This window comes from Poeciliopsis prolifica, unplaced genomic scaffold, assembly GCF_027474105.1.
Source record: "Poeciliopsis prolifica strain line A6 unplaced genomic scaffold, Auburn_PproV2 SCAFFOLD002, whole genome shotgun sequence".
In the NCBI taxonomy this organism is placed as follows: domain Eukaryota; kingdom Metazoa; phylum Chordata; class Actinopteri; order Cyprinodontiformes; family Poeciliidae; genus Poeciliopsis; species Poeciliopsis prolifica.
Genome location: NW_026562377.1, coordinates 18,048,270 through 18,069,210, shown reverse-complemented (window position 1 = coordinate 18,069,210; position 20,941 = coordinate 18,048,270). Strand labels below are relative to the sequence as shown.

Genomic DNA, 20,941 nt, shown 5'->3' with positions numbered 1-20,941 from the left:
CTGAAATTTTAAACATTGCAGATTTTAGCCATCCCCACCCAACACCTCCCCCCGTCGCTCTGGTAACACTGCTAACATAGTGCTACCCTCAGCCTGTTCATTTCAATGGGCTGCTGACATGTCACTATTCTCTGGGACCTGAGCCCAGAATGTTCCACAGGGCTAACCTTAGTGACAGAGACTGGGTGCTGATCACCGACCAGGGCTGTGGACGCTCCCAGTCAGAGCCAACTAGCAACACAGTGGGGATCAGCTTCACAAGGCTCCTCTTTGCTGCTAAGCTCACCGTTCTGAAACTAACCCTGCTTAAAAACGTGTTGTCCATTTCACCAACACTTTCTCTCTGAACGCATATTTTCGTTATTTTGGAAAAGCAGCTGGCTCTATATGAAGAAAAAAAATGAGAGGACAATCTTGAACCTCAATGATTTTTGATGACAGTAGTAAAAAACAATGACTTCAATCATCCCTCTAATACCTTAACAACAAACCAAACAAAGAAAGAAAAAAAAAGCCAAAAATCCTAACATTTATGGGAGTCCTTTTTGTGTTTCGATTGGAAAGAGGCAAAAGAATGGCCAAAACAGGTACATGAGCTGAAATTATCAGGTATCTATTTAGCATCACTGCCACATTGAGATGTTAAATTTGTCTAAGATTAAAGAACTGGAAGGAGCAGCCTGCATTCTACAAGGGTGAAATGACAGTGTCTATATGTTCAGAGAGCATTCTTCATTGCTGATTATATCTTTCCGCTCTGGCCCTTTAACATAGCTCAGATTATGAGCCCAAGTAACAGATGTTGGCTTTATTGGACCCAGTTATTGGTGCTTTTACAGGAGCTGGCTCTTCAACACTACGAAGACATCCTTTGAAGCTTTTCATGTCTTTTACTGATGAATGCATCAGTACGTTTGATCTTGTGCTTCAAATGAGGGCATTACTTTAAGATGTATGCACCCTTTGTTCGCTGTAAGAGTAAGATCAGTTTATGTTGTGTGTGTGACACACACACACCTCACAAGCTGCTTCTAAAATGACATTTACAAACAGAAACAAGATAGTTTACAAAAAGCAGATTTATATTATCTTTACAGTTCTAAAGTTTTAAGGGAAAGGGTGATGCTGTGAAAAAAAATCTCACTTTTTTCACCTATCTATCTATCTATCTATCTATCTATCTATCTTGAGAAAGCTGAAAAACATGAGAATTTTTTTTTTTTTTAACAAGATAGACCAGAAAACTCAACATAAACAAACAGCATCATACATTCTTTGGTCACTTTACTATGAATACCATATTTGTACTATTCTGGAACCCATTTTGCATTTAAATGTCTTGTTTTTAAGGGGCATAGATTCAACAGGGTGTTAAAAATGCTCTATTTGGGATTCTGGTTGATTTTGGAAAGAGAGTCCCATGCAGTTGCTGTAGATTAGTCCATGTTTTTCCAGCTCCTATTGCATCACATCCTCAAAAATGCTCTGTTGAACTGAGATCTGGTGAGAGTGTAGGTCGTCTAAGTACAGCAACCTCCCTGTCATGTTCCAAAAAGCAGTTTGAGAGGATGTGATCTTAATGACCTGGTGCATTATCCTGCTGGAAGCCACAGTCAGACAATGGGTTCACTGCAGTCTTAAAAGGGATGATCATTTTCAGCATCAATTACTTGGGTAGGGTGTGGTGCATAAACAATATCTGACTGGTACTAATTTACCAGTGTGCATTCTGAAATGGTATTCTTGATACTTTCCCATGGTATTCATTCGACGATATCTTAACGCCTATTCGTACGACGCGCCATCCATTCACCCAGAACTTGGATCAGCTCTACCATCAGCAATTAGCAAACACCTACAACACGCTCAAGAACGGTTGTAAACGTCATCAATGGAGAAGAATTGTTGTGATGACGTGCTGCAGCTACAATATTGGAAAGGGTAGGAGGATCTTAAAAAGAGTGACGCCAATTTCAAAGCATCATATTGTTATCAATCTAAGTCAGTTTACCTTTAAGTTGTTTTTGATTCAACATTCTCATATTAATTGAAAGTAACCTAGCTATTTGATTGTTCTATAAAACTGCACTAAGTGCCTGGAAGATACATAAAAGTCCTATTTTGTCACTATATTAGATGTACCTAATACAATGCCTGGTAAGCGTTTAAAGCAGGGGTCTCAAACTGCATTTCTCAAGAGCCAGTCCTTCGACTTTAGATGTCTGGTTCAGCACACCTGGCTCCAATATTAGCTCATTAGCAGAGCTTCGCTGCAAGCTGGTGAGGCAGTTGGACCATTTGATTCAAGTGTGTAGGACAAGGGTCATATTAAAAAGTTGCAGGACTCCAGCCCTCGAGGACAGCAGCTTGAGAACTGCAGGTTGATTTGTAGGAAGAGAGGAGTGGTATGCAATAGTTAGGCTGGTGTGTAACCTGTTCTGTAATCAGCATGAATTGTAATGGCTTTAATACTGCTGCTTCAATCACACTGCACTCACATTTCCTATGTTGACGTTGCAACAAAGAAAATATGCTTTCATTAAATAAGTGGTAGCAGAAGAGCAGTCTTGAGGATTTGTGGATTTAATATGTACAACGTCGAACACATTTGACCTCAACTGTGTCATTTTCAGGTTCTGAAAAGTTCTGCAATATTTTCTCCTAAATATTCATTCTCTTGTTGTACTCAGCGGGGGGGTTTGTGCTTTTTAGAACAAAGGCGCTGTCGGACTCACTGCTTCTATTCCTGTTTGGCAAGAGCCACTTGCATCATAAACAACCATCTCAGAAAAACGGAGAACGTACCTGCGCAACTGGGACAAAAGAAAACACCTCCGGCCAGCAAACACTAAGCTGCTGTTTTTGTCGCAAGACAATACAAGAGTAGCAGCACACATAAATTCAAAAGTAATCAATGATTTCTACAAACTGTTTCACACGCAAATATTGTTAGGAGCAAGAAGCGAGTTCCCTAGTCAGATGCTCCTCTAAAAGAAACACATTACTCCCTTCTATTGTTGCGGAAACAGAGGTTTGCTGGAACAAAATGTAGAATTTAACAATAAATGTGAAATTGCAGAGTGCATTAGTGTTGTGAGTTAAGCGTTACTCAAGAACAAGTATTAAACACACTAATGTAGACTATTTTATACTTTTGACATTCTGTTCACTTCTGCAGGGCCTTTATATCATAAAAACATATTTACCCTCATTTGAAAGGAAATTCTTTACAACATAGGTCTAGGTGAGAATAATGATATAACTCAGGTTAATGGATATTGCAGTGCATCAACCTGCTTTTATATAGTTGTCCACAATCTCAAAAAGCATTTTAATCCAGCAAAAAAAAAAAAAAAGAAACATTGAAAATATAAGCAATCCAGCATTGTAAGCATTATTTAAACTTACTGAATATCTTCATAAGAATACTGCAAATTTTATTGTGATGCATTTTCTGACAAAATGTGAGTGAAAACAAGATGGAGTATAGGCTCCCTACGGACCTAAAGAGTATGTCATTAGCTTGAAAACAGTCACAAAAATAACTGTTACATCTGTATTAAAGTTTTTTTTTTAACTTAAAAGGGAATCTCCTACAAATTTAGAAATGCAGAGAAAATCCAGCACCATGTTAATGGGGATTCCATCAAGGTTTTCCAAATTCTGTTTCATTTTATGAAATCTCTTAGAGCTAATAAAACATTTTTTCATCTGAAGGTTATAGACATATAAAGCTCCAAATAGCTTCACTAGCTGTATACTGCTGCTTGTTCTAAGGAAATGTGTGTTTCTGGAAACACGTATTGCCAAACGAAACAGCAGGTCAGGCAGTCTGCTGTGACACGGGGTTGACATGGTCACTTGTAGTAACCCTGTCACAGGACAGAGGGACACCATGACATTTAGCGAGTCATTTTTGGCTTTCATCTGCTGAGATGGAGGAATAAGCATTCCTTAAATAACCATGGTGCTGGCAGACCAACCAAAGTTTGGCAACAAAATCCATATTCATTACTTCGCTCCGATCTCATGAGGGTTGAGACAGGGCATAGATGCCCGGGCCCATAGCTTGCCACAAAAATTTGGTTTGTAAATCAGTAATAAAATCTGATGATGATTTAGGTTTCAACACAAAATATTTACACCAAAAATGTATCAGACAGACAGGAAAAGAGGAAATGCAAAAAGATCCCATATGCTAGTTGTGCTAAAACTGCAACACTGATGTTAGAGAGCAACTTCAAAAAGGTCAATGAAGCTCCTGAAGCTGCAACAGTGAAATGGTAAGCCTCCAGGAACACATAAGTTCAGACAATCTGTTTAAATATTCAAAACACAAAAAGCCCACTGACTGTGTTCGAAGACATGAACTTTGTAATGCAAAAAATTGCTTCAGATAACAGCTCAGTCAGCTATTAAACGGTGAAAAAATTAAACAATCCGGTGCAACCTTCCCTGCTGCTGTAGTTCATTGCGAAAGAAAATATTCAGCAACATTATCAAAAGTACAGAAAGTCGACAGAGCTGCTGTCGAACACATCCGAATTAACCATATCGTTGTTTACAATGTATTTTTTCTTTATGCTTAAGAACCATGCTTGTCTTGAAGCAAACCTTATTTTAGCATAAAATTACATTTTACTTATCACTTTCATGGATCAAAACTTGATTAATCGCATGGTAAAATTTTCATCTCATCTATTTTTAAAGGTTTTAATTAAACAGTGCAAAACCCTGTCATTAACTATGTTATAGTTACAGCAAACTGCTGAAAACTTCAGTGAAAATATTAATCAAAAGTAGACTCAGGACATCAAAAACAGTCTAAAACATCAATATTAAGCTCAGGAGTCTGTCACCAATTCACCTTAGGGTCACAAGTTTGGCTTCGTATACGATTGATAGTTTGACAAAATTAATCTAAGTCTTACTTCACACCGAGTTATTTGTGTTGAATAAACATGTGTATTGCCTAAACATTGGGAGCAGGTTTGCTTGTTTTTGCTTGTGTATACTTCTATAGGGGTCAGTGGTTTTCAGTCTGACATTTTCTACACTCAATTGCTGACACAATTTGGCAGAAACACATTTTGTGCGCTCTGTATGAAAAGATGAAGAAACATGTCAACCAAGTCCCATATTTCAGGCTGCAAGACAACAATTCCAGTAATTAGGAAATAATTAAACTTTGAAAAACTTGCAAATGCCAGCTGAAATTTTGCTTCTTTATATCAAAAAACAAGTCATCTTGAGCACTGCTGAATCACACTCCGTTCTCAATACAATCGACAACGGCTTTCCAAGGCGTTATTAAAAACTCCGCTCTCTAGAAACCATTCTGGATGACGCTGGTAGCAGAATTACTCATTTCCTCACTTGCGTCACACCCGGTTAAAGGAAAAAAAAAAAAAAAAAACCCAAACATGATTAAAAGGAAGAGTGAGTGTTGGGCTCCAAGTCCCACAGCAGGAGCTCCGGTTAACTTTGTCCTCAAATGTGCAGAGAGAGGAACCCAGCTGATAGTCAAGTCTCTTACAGGAAGCACTCATTACACAGACAGCGCCATGGCTGCTGGGTGGATGTTGCGCAACGTCCAGAAACAACATGAGAAATGTTCTGAAGCCAATAAGCAAACTGCATGAGCTCTGTATCTGAGCCAGCATTTAGCATTTGGCGAGCTTAAATAGGCGTAAGCTGAAAATATCTGAAAGAAAAGAATGATGTCTTGTTCCGTCAGTGTCTACACGATATATTTAGTCACAGCACAGTGATGCAATTAAGAGTTTAACCCTCCACCTTGTCCAACCCGCTGCTGCAGCAAGGTACCAGCCACCGTTTGGGTTATGACGAAACTGAAGGTGTGTAAATACTTTAGGAAAAAAAATGTCTGAGTCACAATGAAAACAATTGAGGCTGAAGTCTAGGGTGTTGCAAAGAAACATGAGATTAATTTTACTTAGACTGCATGTAGCCTCTTTCTAAGTAAGGTGATTAAGTTGGTTGTTATTGACGTTCAACTAAGCATAAAGCCAAATCCTATGATGCTGTTGATTTGTCATGCAATACTGTAAGTTTGTTATTCTTCAAAAACATTTTAAGCTCTCCTTTATAACCTTTAATCAAGCATATTTGTTTTAAAAGAAACAGGCAAATTGTAGTGCATCTATGTATACCCATATGAAACTTACATATTTTAAAACAATAACTTATTTGCATAAATTTTCCCATCACTGACATTCATCTGGAATGCAAACTGAGATCTCCTAAATCTTTACCAAAGACACTCCTTATACCTAAAAGAAAAGAGTGACTCAAACATAATCCTCTATTCTCCAGGTGATCCTGCATGTGCTTATTTCCATGCCATTGCTTAAAGCACTCCTAACAAAATAAGCCCTTCATGAACCCATTTGATTATGCAGTATACTCGATCCAATAAACCGGAGTAAGCGTTTTAAGTGTAATAAGTGGGAAAAGCATAAAGACACGGTTAACCTATAATGAACTTGGCCAAGATGGCTGCAAGACTGCTTATCTGCTTAGGATGAAAATTGCATACAGGTTCGTCACTTCCTAGTCCGTCTGTCCAGGTTATCAGTCCCTCTCACCTATGGTGTAATATTGTCCTGACAGCTGCACAAAGTTAAACGGCTGACAAACTTGTGTGTCTGCACTGATGAACGCCACCTTCAACAGTCATGCCAGATGACAACAAACCAAAGTGTAGCTGCTTAAACTGACACACAAGCCCTGCAAAAGCTTACAGTCACACCAATACATGTGATTACATCAGCAATTACAACAACCAGTCAAGTTTGCACCTAATGTACGAGTGATGTAGGACTTAAAGACAACCTGTGATAAATACCTGCAAGAAGGAATACACCAATAACTGGTTGATTGAAATAAATATTTCAATCGCAAAGTAAAGTTTGGCTTAAAGATTTGGTAGGCTGTAATATGCTAAAGTTCAGGTAGAATGGCACAAACTTTGTAATTATTAAAATATGCATTCCATCTTCATCACATATGGGCATTTTCCCCAAAATCTTAAAAGCCCTACATCCTGGAGATGTAGGGCTAAATTGTGTCACAGCTAAATGATTTGCCATCAACAGTTTCAATACATGCAGTCCAAACTCTGACATGGATAACTTCCCTCTTTCTGACTTCCCAGAAATGGCATTTTTCCCTACTTCTTCTCTCTGATGTTGGCAAGCAGTGGCGACTGGACCACAGGGGGCGCCACCCTTCCAAATCTGGAATGGGGAAAAATAGAAATCTAAAAAAATAAAATACAATTATTTATATACACATGATTAAAATATTGTATTAGCAACACCAGTTTTCCTTAGTAGTGTGTGCTTAAGTGTAATCTGAGTTACTTGCACAACATTTCCGCCAGCTGACTATTCAACTGTGAATTTTCCTCCAATAAACTCCTCTTAACTCCTTTCTGCACCACAGAAGTGGTGCCTGGTAAAGTCCTACTGGTTTCTTGGTTAATTTTATATTTGTAGCCATGATTATTTCATCCAGCAATGTTGTGTTGTCACTAATTGATACTCAAAAGTTCAATTTCAACAAAATTTAGCCTTTTTGTTCAGAGTCAAATTTCTAGGCAGTCATACAGTCTCTCAGTTTTGAGTTGGATCCAGTGTTAGCCGTTGACACAGATTTAATACTTAACTACTGAATATTTTGCAAGTTACCTAACAGACCTTTTTCCTTTAGTTCAATTGACCTTTCATATTATTTTAAAGTATGACGAATGCTATACTGTTGTGGAGCTATAGTCATTTTCCTACCAGTAGTTTGAATCATTATGAACCATCAAGGAAAAATGTAGCGGAAACAGCAAGATTTCTTTTAACCGGCCACCACTGTTGACAAGAACGATGATTGCTAGGGTCTCTGGAGCCACATGCAGCTCTTAAGTTCCCCCACAGTTGCTCTTTATAACTTTTCTCACAGAATATGTAGAACTGAACAGTGTTTCTAAATGTACAAGGTTTGTCTTTTGTCACCATGTTTAAATACGTTTTGCTGTTAGAATATATTCATTCTCTTGCTGTAATGATTTAATGGATTTCCTCTGCTCTAAAACCTAAAAATGGACATACAATGTTGATAACTTAACCATAAGAAGCAAAACGAATAAATAAAACAGTAGGCTTGTTTTGAAGGATTATGCGTGATTTAGTTTGAGAAGGGGGAAAAATGGCTCTTTGAATTGTGGATGTTGCCACCCTCTGGTACAGGCTGTTCTACAAGTGAAATCTGACCATTCGAGATTTCCCTTATCCTTTCCACAAACTGCTTCCATGTGCGTTAGCAAAGCCAACTATTCCTGAAACCCTACGGTCTGCTTTTACGTGACTTGAATGTTTTAAGTTCACATCGTTTGAATGAGTAACATTATTCAAAACATCCATTGTGTTCCATAGGCAACAAACCAGAGCTGAAGAGAATTTCACTGATTTTACATTTTTAAAAAAGTGCGGCAAGTAGTTTTAAAACCAGAAAACTGAAAAAGTTTGTGCTTCAGACGTAAAATGGTTTTCTGTAACTCCAAAGAAAAGTTTCGCATTCTCAGCAAACACAAATACTTGTGTCACGCAATTGAGAGAGAATCCCTCTTACTAAAAACCCAGTTTACCTGTCCCAGTTTATTTGTTTTGGTTTATCAGCTGCAGTCTTGCTGTAGACAGCCACTGAAGCTGGAGATAAGGCCCTTTCCTCCTGCCCTGTCAGGTTTTCCCTGTCAAATATTTATAGAAGCTGAAACATTAGATGGCCACAAACATATTTAAAAGCTCTGGGCACAGAAAGTCCAGCGAGCGAGAAGAAGCTGCAGCGCAGTGAGCTGCGGATTATTTGAAAGCCAACGTTGACATGTACAAAAACAAAACAAGACCCGAAATGTTAAGTTTGACGCAATTTTTAAGGCTGCGATGAGCACGCCAGCATTTACTGGAACTGAGGGGGTTGGGGGAGTGAAATAGACACTTCTCGCATGAATGCTGGTTGTTCGCTCGTAATTATTCACGGCGTCGTCATTTGACAGTCAACCCAATTCACACTTTCCCCTGACACCACTTTATATGAAGGCGTTAGTTCAGAACAGGCGATTTAAAGCTCCAGCCCTCGCTGCTTCCAGGCAGTCGCAGGCTAGTTCTGCTAGCAAAAAAAAAAAAAAAAAAAAGGTCTGCCAAAACATTTCTCTGCAGGCTCAACAAAGTTTCTGGAAGCATCGACACATGACAGCCCAGATTCTCCCCTGGCTGTCAGATTAATTCCCAACTCAATGAAGTCAAAACTGTTGCGCAAACCAAACCAAACACCTTAATCCAATGAAATACCCACTGAGGTGTTGAGAAGCAGCGAGCTTGACAAATGCTACGGTCAGCGGGAAGTTAAAAAAAAAGAAATTAAAAATAATAGCCTCGCTGCAACATTTCCAACTCAAAACAAGAGAGTTTCTAAGCCAGGCTGCTGTGTGTGTGTGAAGGCAGCGGCAGACAGAGCGGTGACTGACCTCCCTCTGCCCGCCCGCCCGCCTCTCTCTGTGTCTGTCACCGCCGACAAGGAAAAAGAGTTCAGACCCGAACCAGAAAGGCACGCCGCCCGGGAGAACAAAATTACCTTGCCGCTCTGAAAGCCTTCAAGCGCCCTCAGCGCGCTGTCAGTGAGTTTGACGTGGAAGACGGTGACATTACTGCCGTTGCTCACTCTTCCACAGGACAGTCCGTAGCACTGCTCCTCCTTCAGCGCCGCCATCTTACCCACCGTTCCCACACTCTGTCGTAAACCGAGAAGTCCCGTTGCTTTTCATTGAATATTCAGTGGCTGGTCACTGATGAAGTCACTGATCTGCGAGGAAGCCAGTGTAGCTGCATTTACTATAACCGTATGCTTTTATACGACAACATGTGCATTGTTAAGTTAAATTAAAGGGATTTTATATAGGATATATATCTTCCTGATAATTGCCAAAATAAATTCGTCCCCCCCCCCTCATAGTTGCGACATTATTGTGAGAAGTGAAAAAGTTTGGTGACCTCCAGTAAAATGGGCTATTCGGTGATATGGGTGACATTTAGTTGGAGGCGAAACTTTACGATCTTGCTGATATTTTACTTATCTGCACACCAGCCACAAAACCGAATGCCTTTTAAAAATAGAAATGGTGTAAGGTCCCTTACATGGGAAGGACATGGAGATTTTATTATGGAGTATGAAGCAAAACACTTTGTCAACCTGTGGCGTCTTACGTTTGGATTATAAGTAACAAATAAATCATGTGTTTTCTAAGAAACGAAATTAATTGAAATTAATTTTTGAATGGATTCTTACCCCATTTACCTACAACTGATTGATTAATTTATCATCTACATATATCCCCCCAACTAATAAAACTTGACTATTATTTAGTCTTTAACAAAAACAGAATTTCACATTGATTTATCTGAAATTGCTGAAGTACTTATGTTCATCAGTTTTACCTCAGTATGTTTACTACAATCATCTAACTTAAATAAGCAATATAAAGAAGTGAACTAGTAGTGATGCGATTTGGTTGTTGGCTCTTAGTATTGTCATCTGGATTTAAATTGACTGGTAATGCTAGTATGTTCAACCAATAGATCGGGGTTACTCTGTGGATCTCAATTTGAAAAATTTGGGAGCTGCTCATCCAACTTCAATAATTTTGTTTTACCAACCATTTCTTGTACAAATAAAAATCTGTAAAGGCATCTTTGAAGGATTTCACCTATTATGCTACAGTCCTTTAACAAAATGTGATACATCTTAACCAACTTTACAATTCAGGAAATTTTAACACAATGTAACAATGGCATTGTATTTTACAGCCAGTTAGATGTAACTTAAATTTTTCATCGCCATTTGTTTTCTTAAAAAAAATTTTTTTTCTAAAATCTTGAGTTAAATAATAATTAAAAAAAAAGAATCTAGACTTTTTCTGCCCAGATCTAACAATGAGATTAGTCGAATTATGTTAGACAGTATCAAAATTGTTGGTTTGAAATCACTGATTTTCTGACTTTGTTACAGGCCATTATAAATGAATGTAAAACTTCCTCCTCAGTGCAGACACCAATTTGACCCCGCAGTAATCCTCTGGAAGCAGGAAAGATAGTTCACCCTAGAGACACATCATTGTCTAAAGTAAAGAAGAAAACATGCATACAATGTGAACAGATCCAGAAGCTTTCGCAAAGTCAAACTTCAGTGACTTCAGCTTCTCTTCTGTATAAGAGAAAAACATGACTCAAATGTATCTGAATACGAAAGTCCAAGTGAAGCTTCTATGCAATTAACTGTATCACTTTTAGTTCCTCTGATATTACAAATTTAACCAATTTAACCACAGCTGGACATAATACAACATTTCATCAGTCAAGCACACCTAATAATAAAAAATTAAACAAAACAGACAATACTTTCATAAGGTATTTATTTGTAATCAATACAAAAATTAAGAAAAGCAAAGAATGCCAGGAACTCATCTAAACAGTTATTTTGTTGGCATGATGTAGCTGTTGACTCTGTTGTTCTGACATCTACTCTCAGAATACCACACATTTAGCAGAGTCACATTTCTGTTTTGGAATGAACAACATCAGTAAATAACTTACAAAAAAAAGAAGAAGAAGAAAAAAAAAAAAACTAATGGTCAGAGTCTGGAACAATTGGTCATAATAATTGAAAAATAGAATATTAAATTGAAATTATATAAATCTTCCTTCAGCTACACTTCTAACAATATATACCTTTAAACTAGCTAGGATCAATTCATTTTCAACTTTGATGTCAGTGTCACTTCAATAAGACTGCAGATTGTTATATCTTACTTAACTGAAATATGTTGCTTGGTGGTGATTTTAACTTTCTAGTGTCAGAGAACAATGAAACAGAAAACTACCTCATCAAAAATCAACTGCTTAAAAGCTGATCAACATAAGGTAGTCAGGTTTGGACTGCTTTGAAAGTGTGTTTGGATTACTTTGGTCAGCTAATGTATTTATTCATAGAATCTGTATAAAGTGTAAACAGGCCAACACACAACCAACTATCTTGCTATCTTATGGACCTCAGATAATAGGGAGCAGATTGAGAGGAAACACTGTACCATAAACTGAAATCACATCACTTGGATAATAAATATTTTACAAGTGCAATCTACTGCTGTTAAACTATATCTCAGCATAACTGCCATTTTATTTTCTATGTGGTAAAAATATCTTCTGTCTTGATCTGTTCTCATTTATTTTATTATCATTTCAAATAAGCAGTTCCTCACACCAACTACCAAGAACAAGAAACAGCTGGAACAAAGGTTAGATGCAAAACCTATCCATCTACAAGGCTGGAAACACATTTTTCCAGATGTAATTATTGTTAATTGTCACATACAGTTCTCAAACATAGTAGAGAAACGAGTGCGATAGTGAAGAGGTGATTCACCACCTGACATTTTCACCGAGAGAGTGAAGGTGCTGCCAGATGTGCTTCAGTGTTTAGGCTCTCCCCACTGCGTTTGACTCTTCTGGCTCACTTCAGTTTCTGGCCGCTATTACAACAGATAGAGCTACTCCACCGATGGCCACAGCAGTCGCACCAAAAAGCCACTTCCAGCTGAGACCCTGGAGATAGACAAGCGCGTCGTGACTCATGAGAAGGTTGAAGTCATGAGGCAACAAAAATGGTCCAACATACACATGCTACAGCTAAGCCCAAAAGAGTCAACATAAATTAGCATCAATGATTGACTGTGTTTACAGATGCCAATATTTGCTTGAGCAGATTTTTTTTAGAATAAAAAAAAACTAAATTCAAATACAATTTTTTTAAAAATATTTGAGTTTATACAGAGAAAAGTATATGATTGATTAGTGAAAAAAAAAACTGGTTCACAATGCAGCTTCATTTTAAGGACTTTCTTACCCATGGAGACTTGGCTTTGGATTTTGTTGTGCTGCTTTTCGAAGGATTTCCTAACATCTTCTTGTACATGGCCTGCTCTGCTCCCCTCTGCTCCGAGTGCTTCTTCACTAGCTTGGAGAGCTCTGCATGAATTGTCTGCACAGAGAGAGGAAAAAAAGGCTCTAAGAAACAAAATGATGATACTGTACCCAGTTCAGACTCTGCAGATGATAACTAGATATTTAGCAAGTCATAATTTCACACAGTTACACAGTTAGATTCCCAAAGAACTCAGTCAATTTATGTGGCATGAAAAGTTGAATTTTTAGATATTTTTACAGTGGGCAGGCTTTAAATATAAAACTTTTTTAAAAAATCATCAGGGGAAAAAGGGGATGGCAGGTGTTGTAGTTTATTTTCTAAAATAAAAACACACCAGATAGAGTAGTATCTTTCTATCAATGCAAACATATATGAAGTAGATATAAAACATTAAAAAATTTTCCATTATCAAATCAACTTCCATACTGTTCTGAATTTTAAGACTGTGGGAACCCAACAGAATTCATCAAAACAAAAGCTGTGCAACCAACAACGACAAAGCCCTGACTTTAGCCCTGACTTTACCAGACAACTGGTTTGAACCATACAAAAATGTTGCATTTACAACATTAATTGGCCATGCATGTTTGACATTACTGATAAAAGAAATAATAAATACACCAATTTAATGTGACTAAACACTGGAAAAATGTTAGCTCTACTCTGCTGGGTTCCAAGAAATAAAAGGCTTCCATTACAATAACCAGGCTGTAGTTTAACCCACATGTTCTCAAATATTCCAGGATCTGACTTCAATTATTGTTCCAGCAAAAGCTCTGCTCTGAGTCATTTCTTTGCTCTTAAAGCTCCTGAGTGACTAAGCAAATCGGTCTTATCAGACAGAAAATGTTTATGCTCAGTAACTGCACTTCATCACAAAGACTGAAAACACTGCTCAGAGTTTACAGAAATATTTACCCATTATCAAATTAATATTATGAATTAAGTGTTCCGGTACAGACCTGTGGGAGAAAGGCATCACTCCGTTTGTACAGATTTAGCTTTTGTTTAGTCATTTTTGCTCCCGGTTATACATTGAAGGAAGGGACAGTGTTTAGTTATAAATCTAGTGAAAGTTGTCCATGTTATTGTAGGATTACAAAACTGACAGAACAGTGGTCGGTTCCCAAAGGAAAGGACAAAGTGGGATAAATAAACATGCGATGTCCTGTTTGTCCAAACACTGTGCCGAGACAGCCAAAGGCAGTCTAAACTGGAAATGTCAAGTCTGCGTATCATTTTAGGAAACTAAACAAACCAGACAAATAAATCTTCACTAGTCAAACTCGAAGACGAGGGGTGTGGCAAGCTGACAGAGTGACAAATGTAAACAGTGATGTATGAGGAGCATTAGCAATGTCTTTTCACTTTGTCCACCAGTTAAAAAGCACCTTATTGATTTGAATGACTGTCATTAAAAGGGAAAAGAGTAGAGATGCTTACTTTGTGGTATTACAAATGAATCAGACCAGCATCTGACTAGTGTGTTAAATCTTACTTTTGCAAAGCGGCACAAAGATATTTATTAAGGATTCTCTTGCCATCAGAGGCTTTCTTTGATGACACAAAGACAGAAAGTCCTTTCAGCTTAGATTTATGGGGTGCCATCCTTAATCAGTTGTGTAGACCCAAATATTTTGACAGCCTTGTTAAAACAAGACTAGACTTCCTTTCAGTTTCCAATTTTACACCCCTGAAACTCTGCAAAGCTAAGGCTTCTTAGTGTAAACTTTCTCAACATCTTCAGATTGAATTTTCCCAATTTGCCTGATTTAACTTCCAAAATGTACACTTGCCTGTAAACGAGGCAATTTAGCCAACGTGCATCTGTCCAAAATGAAACGGTACCTTTCATTACACAGCATGTGCAAGCAGGAAATTGGTGCATAGACCATGTGCTGTACAACAGATTGGTGTAGGACTGACGTGGGGAGTTCTGGGCATCAGCTACTATGGTGCTGCATCTGATCCAAGAAGCCCACACACTTGAAAATACTCCGTTAAGTGGCCTTGTATAGCCAAAGAACCTTATATAGTCGGCTGTATGAGCAGAAGAGAACCCATGGATAGGCTTGAGATACAGCCAGGGTGCAGGGTGAACCTATTTACAGCAGCACCATGAAAACAGATCCTTTGAAATGATGAATCAGCAGTTCACCTCACCTTGCACAGCAAATTGACTCATGTCTTACCCAATGGCACCATCTAGTGGTCAAAAGGGAGGACTTTTATTTCTAAACGGATTTACCTTGTTGCTCGGTTCCAGCTTCAATGCTTTCCGTAAGGTTTGAATGGCCTCAGTGTATTCGCCTTGCAAAGCCAGAACCTCAAACAAAAACACACACCAAATAATGCATGACAGCGGCAGAGTTCAGCAGAGCTTGGAAGGTAAAAGAAGAAGTGCGATACCTTGCCCATGCGGAAAAGGGCTTTTATGTTGTCTGGCTGGTGCGCAAGAGCGGAAACGCAAGATTTAAGGGCCGCATCATAGTGGTCCAACTTCAACTGAGAGGCAGCCATGTTGTTCAGACACTTGACTTTGACATCCAGCAATTCCTCCTCCTCCTCTGGACTAATGTCAACTGAAGCAGAACAACAAAAGAATTACTAAAACCGAACATATGTAGACAAAAAAAAAACTTCCTTCTTCCTCAAAAACATGACAAGGTTCTCAATTTTTTAACCTCCATTCTGATAAAAAAAAGGTCTAAATTTGTTATTGTTTTATGCCTAAACCTAAAATTAATCCGGAAACTAAACATGACAAAGCAAACAAAATTTGCTGTTCTATCAATCAATTTCAAAATCCATTTTCAACTTCAAAGAAGTCAGAGGCATAAAATATGAAGACAGGATTCAGATTGTTGCATTTCATTGAACAATATCAAATTTTAAAGATCAAATGTAACAAAAACAAATGTAAAGAATTTCAAGCTGAATCCAAAACATATAACATGACTAACATTTTTTTATGTGTCTTTTGTGTGTGAAAAAACCCATACAGACAAAAACATGTCCTCAGAAAAAAGGTGGCTTCTAAACAATGCAATTTCGACATTAAACTAAATAATTCTAACTGCTGCTTAGTAATTCTATTACGACTATTCTATTTTAGCAATAGAATAGTAATTCTATCACTAAGCAGCATTGTAACATATTTTACATAACGTAAAAAAATAGAGTATGTTTCTCTGACCCTCGACTCTTCGCTGCTTAACTCACCTTTGGAGTTTGACTCTGTAATTTGCAGGGCAATGCTGTAAGAGTTGACAGCAAAAGCATAGTCTGCACGCTGATAGTGAACATTGCCCCGCTCTCTCTTGTGGATGGCCAGTGCAATTCTGTCAGAAGGCGGCATCAGCTCCACATCTGGTGCGTCAGTAGCTTTCACAAGTTCCACTTCTAAGGACAGCTGTGCGTCAGGTGGTACCTGAGGTTCAAGGCTGGCAAGAAAATGAGACACTAGTCCAGTGAAGGGAAGCAAACAAAAATACCTGGATAACTTGGGACAATTTCATCAAATAAGAGGAAATATTCCCCTCTTATTAAGTTGACAACATGAAGTTGATGTTACTTTAATGTCAATTCCATTGGATGCCTTTGTCTTAGTATTGTTTTATGACCTCAACAGTGTTGTTGATGTTGGTGGGTTAAAGTAAAGTGTGCTGCTGAATATTTCTCCCATCACATCTTCCATTTACTATTGTAAATTTATTCTTAGTGTAGTAACTCACTTGCTTAAATAAATTAAATAAGCAGGACATTTTCATAAACAACAGAGCTTTTTCTGGGGCTGAAACATTTGAAGAAAAACTTAACTCATGCATTGAGATACAGCCAGGGTGCAGGGTGATAGAAGTGCGATACCTTGCTCAGTAGCAGAAACACGTCAGTCCTACACCAATCTGTTGTACAGCACATGGTCTATGCACCAATTTCCTGCTTGCACATGCTGTGTAATGAAAGGTACCGTTTCATTTTGGACAGATGCACGTTGGCTTACAACATGGCTGCCTCTCAGTTGAAGTTGGACCACTATGATGCGGCCCTTAAATCTTGCGTTTCCGCTCTTGCGCACCAGCCAGACAACATAAAAGCCCTTTTCCGCATGGGCAAGGTATCGCACTTCTTCTTTTACCTTCCAAGCTCTGCTGAACTCTGCCGCTGTCATGCAATGTTTTGCAACACATCACATTTACAGAAGGTAATTCACCATTTTCGAAAATAGAAAAGTGTATCTCATTTTGGGTTTGTCATCTTTCTGCTCAGCTGGCCTGAAACTGCAACTTTATTTGTAAATATTAGCAGATTCCTCGTTTTAAGTTACCAGAGCAACGAAGCTAAATGACAAGCAATAGCTGTTTACAGCAAAGTAATGTCATTTACAGCAAGGGAAAGTGGATACTAAATGTTCCGGCTAAAAGCTTTCAGTCAGTAGACAGATGTGCTCACACATACAGATCAACAACACATTTTCCTGCTCCGGAGGCAGATTTCCTGTCTGTGAATTGTTTTCAAAGCTGTTAAAATACACAGGACTTGTTCAACATTTAACACAAGTTCACAGCTGTATTTTCCTACCTTCCCCTGGGTCCATATGCATATTTTGCATCAGTGTGAATGAGCGCCTTCTCTCCCATTTCCATGAGTTGCACAGTCAGATCCAGTGCCTAAACGCAAGAAGAAATTACCATGAAATAAACTTTTATCTCAACTAATTTGATAAATGTCAAACATGCAATAGCCTGGCCATCGTCGTCCTGTGCAATCAGCTCGAAAAAAAGTTCTTGCTTCCAGTAAAGTCTGGCCTTTCTCCCCTTAACTCAGCTGTCTCCGGTCAATTTTTGATCAGTCCAATCAGCGAACAGAAGAAGAAGTCGTAAACGATATTTTCTACGCTGTTTTAGAATTGTAGTCTGCTTGTAGTTTTATAAATGGCAGAGTAGGAAGCAAATAAGCAGTTCAGTCCGTGTTGGTTACGTTTCCAAATATTGAATTAAAATTAACAGCTGCCTCTCAGGCAAACATCGATGACTGGATAAAATTTTCAACAGTCCAAGTCTCCAGGAAGCCATTGTTTCTTAATAGCGAAGGGCCCAGACCCTCTGTAAGAAGCAAAGTGTAGTACAAGTGGCTAATAAGGCAAGCCATAAAACACCATACCCAGGGACAGTTAACCATACCCAGTTAACCTAACTTAACAGTCATGTTTTTGGGCAGTGAGAGGAAGCCAGTCAGAGAGAACTCAAGCATTTACAGGGAGAACATGTAAACTTAATGTAGAAAGAGCTCAGGCCACTTGCTGCAAAGCAACAGTGCTACCCACTGTGACATGAAGCAGGGCTTATTAAAAAAAATTATTAACAAAACCAACAAATGTTTTGTACTTGAATGACATCGCCGTCCCCCAGAGTAAACGACAGATTATTTTGCTCCTCAACAAGGGTTCCATCCATCAAATGTGTTTTCAGATTAATTTCCACATTTTGTCCTTTTTGTGGTCGGCTAGCTCGCCCCTTCCCTGGCTCCAAGACCTTCTTCTTAAGCTGGTCATTTCCTGCAAACAACATAGGTGACATTGTGTCAGAACAAAACGGATCGCTTTCTGGTGATTATGGAACAACAAGAAGCTAAAAATTGGTTTTGTCGAACACTGTGCAGATTAGAATTCATTCATACAAAATAAAATAAAAAAAAACAGCACAAAAAAGCCAAACGTTTGAGTTTATCTTTGAAGTTTCAATACAAGTAGCTGTGAAATCTCCAATTAGCTTTAACCAAATCATATCTTATTATTATGTGGGCTACAAAGCAGCTTCTGTAGCATATCCACATGCTGATGGTGCCACTAGCTTTAAAGACTGAGTAAAACTCTTCAGAGGAATGTAACTAATGTGTCCTGTCATCCTTCAGTTCTCACATACCCAACACATCCAGCCATTCATCCATTTGTGCTGAAGCCTCAGATTCTTCCTCTGCATTTTTCTTTTCTGTATTATCTGCTACATTCCCCTCCCCTCCCCCAGCATCTTCCAAAGGAGGAAGGTCATCATCGATGTCTTCTTCATCTAAAACCTCAAAGTCCTCCCCGCTGTCCAGCAACGAGGTTTTTCCACTCTTCTTGGCAGATACAACATTTTCATGGCCATCTGATGCATCCATGGTCTCCACTTTTCCAATCAATAGTGCATCACTCTGTCAAGCAGAACACAAAACAATGCGATTATATGCATTTGAGATCCATATTTAGGTTGGGGTTGCGATCTTAAAGGATTAAATTTCAAATCACTGCTTGATACAATAAATCATAAGATGTTTCCCTAAATAGCAACATTACTGTTTTATAAAAGATTCTACAGTCATTGTAAATTGTAAACAAATAAGTACGAAAAGGCTCAGAAGAACATACCACACCTATCCGGTTAACTGACAAACATAATCAAGCTTTCTAGAAGTTTCTGACAAGTTACCTTGCAGCCAAACCCTCAAACAGCTAGCATGCTAACAGATTAGCAAAATCCAGTAGCGTTAGCTGTTAGTCTCGATATGTGCTAGCAAACTGTCAGTGAACGTCAGAAGACCTTTTTCGTCCTATTTAGCGACGTACTGCTGTTTTAATAATTTCAGAAAGTAAGGACTCGTCTAAGCGTCATTAATTAATTTTTTTAAAAATCCACCATTTACCTCCAAATAACCTTGTTTTAGTCCCGAGTTGTGTCCCCCTCACTTCAGTTCAAGGCAGAGAAGTCAGCTTGCGCTTTGTCCAAACGACAACAATTACATGGGATGGTGTTGATATGTGCTCAACATCATACTGACTTCAATCAAGCAGCAATCTTCTTCCGGTTGACCTGAAACTCCTCCTTCTTGAGTGTTAAAGTTGACTGCACACACACACACACACACACACACACACAGGCGCGCGCGCGCACACTTACATGCACGAACCTGCACGCACACACACTCAGGACAGTGGTTTAAATGTTTTATTTTTGCTGATTTAAAAGCAATCAATGCTGAATAATTAACGACTGTCGAAAAGATGTGTACTTTAAAGCATGCAGAAAGCAGTAATAAATTTTGGCTTGACCAATTAGTAAACAGATGGAGAATTTGTGAACAATGATGTTGTTTACCCTTTATGATCACAGTTTGCCCATCTTTTTATGGCGGCTTCTGAGTGCATAGCACATCATTTAACAAAATTCAAATAATCCCAAGCTGATTTCTTGGAACATTCACAGTGCTCCAGTGTTTCCACAATCATCAGATCTCAATCTTTCAGAGCATCTTTAGCATGTGGTAGAGGAGGAGACGGATTCTGTCCGGTAAAAATGGACCAAAAACCCTGATGAATGGATCAGCCACATTTTTTAATTTGCAATAATGATTTAAGGCAGTTCTAAAAACAAGAGGGACCAAACAGCCATGATAAAGATATTGTGACACAACTTAATTTTTTTTTTTAGGTAATAAGCTGAAGGAATGAGAATCTTATCGTAGACATGAACTCTGTTCATAACTTAATTGATGGAACTGTGAACATGAATTAATTCATTTTAACATGGGTGTGCTAAATTTAGAACTAGTTCTTGTGAAGGGTGAACTGGTTGAACACTTTCTGTTCTTTTCAATCCTCTGCTGGTAGCCCGTTTTCTAGCATTGAATATCATCTGATCACACTATATAGCAAACTCCCCTTAATGTTAATTGCTTAATAAAAATTCAAGCCACAAAAGTAGCAATAATTTCTGGAAACAATATTTCCATTCTAAACATTTAAGCTATGACTAGTCCACAGCTTTTAAAATGATTAAATTATAACCTTTTTTAAAACTTTATGTCAATTAAACCCTTCAGTTCAGACACAATTTATTCACTTTCTGATCCT

At 38.3% G+C, this 20,941-nt stretch overlaps 2 protein-coding genes across 2 annotated transcripts in view; both read right to left on the bottom strand.

Moving 5' to 3' along the window:
• The window catches only part of ell (elongation factor RNA polymerase II), a 37,750-nt gene extending 27,934 nt beyond the window's left edge, over positions 1-9,816 (bottom strand). Inside the window, exon 1 of the mRNA XM_055049346.1 lies at positions 9,646-9,816. Within this exon, the coding sequence (XP_054905321.1) occupies positions 9,646-9,780 (135 nt within the window). The 5' untranslated portion in view covers positions 9,781-9,816. The remainder of the gene's footprint in view (positions 1-9,645) is intronic.
• A 1,646-nt stretch (positions 9,817-11,462) lies between these two features.
• On the bottom strand, positions 11,463-19,866 carry fkbp8 (FKBP prolyl isomerase 8). The gene is made up of 9 exons (XM_055058286.1): positions 19,735-19,866; positions 18,975-19,245; positions 18,438-18,607; positions 17,632-17,720; positions 16,273-16,493; positions 15,460-15,632; positions 15,299-15,376; positions 12,970-13,104; positions 11,463-12,668 (listed from the first exon to the last, which is right to left on the bottom strand). The coding sequence occupies exons 2-9, from the start codon at positions 19,210-19,212 to the stop codon at positions 12,582-12,584; spliced, it is 1,191 nt and encodes a 396-aa protein (XP_054914261.1). The 5' UTR covers positions 19,213-19,245; positions 19,735-19,866; the 3' UTR covers positions 11,463-12,581.
• Positions 19,867-20,941: the final 1,075 nt, after the last annotated feature.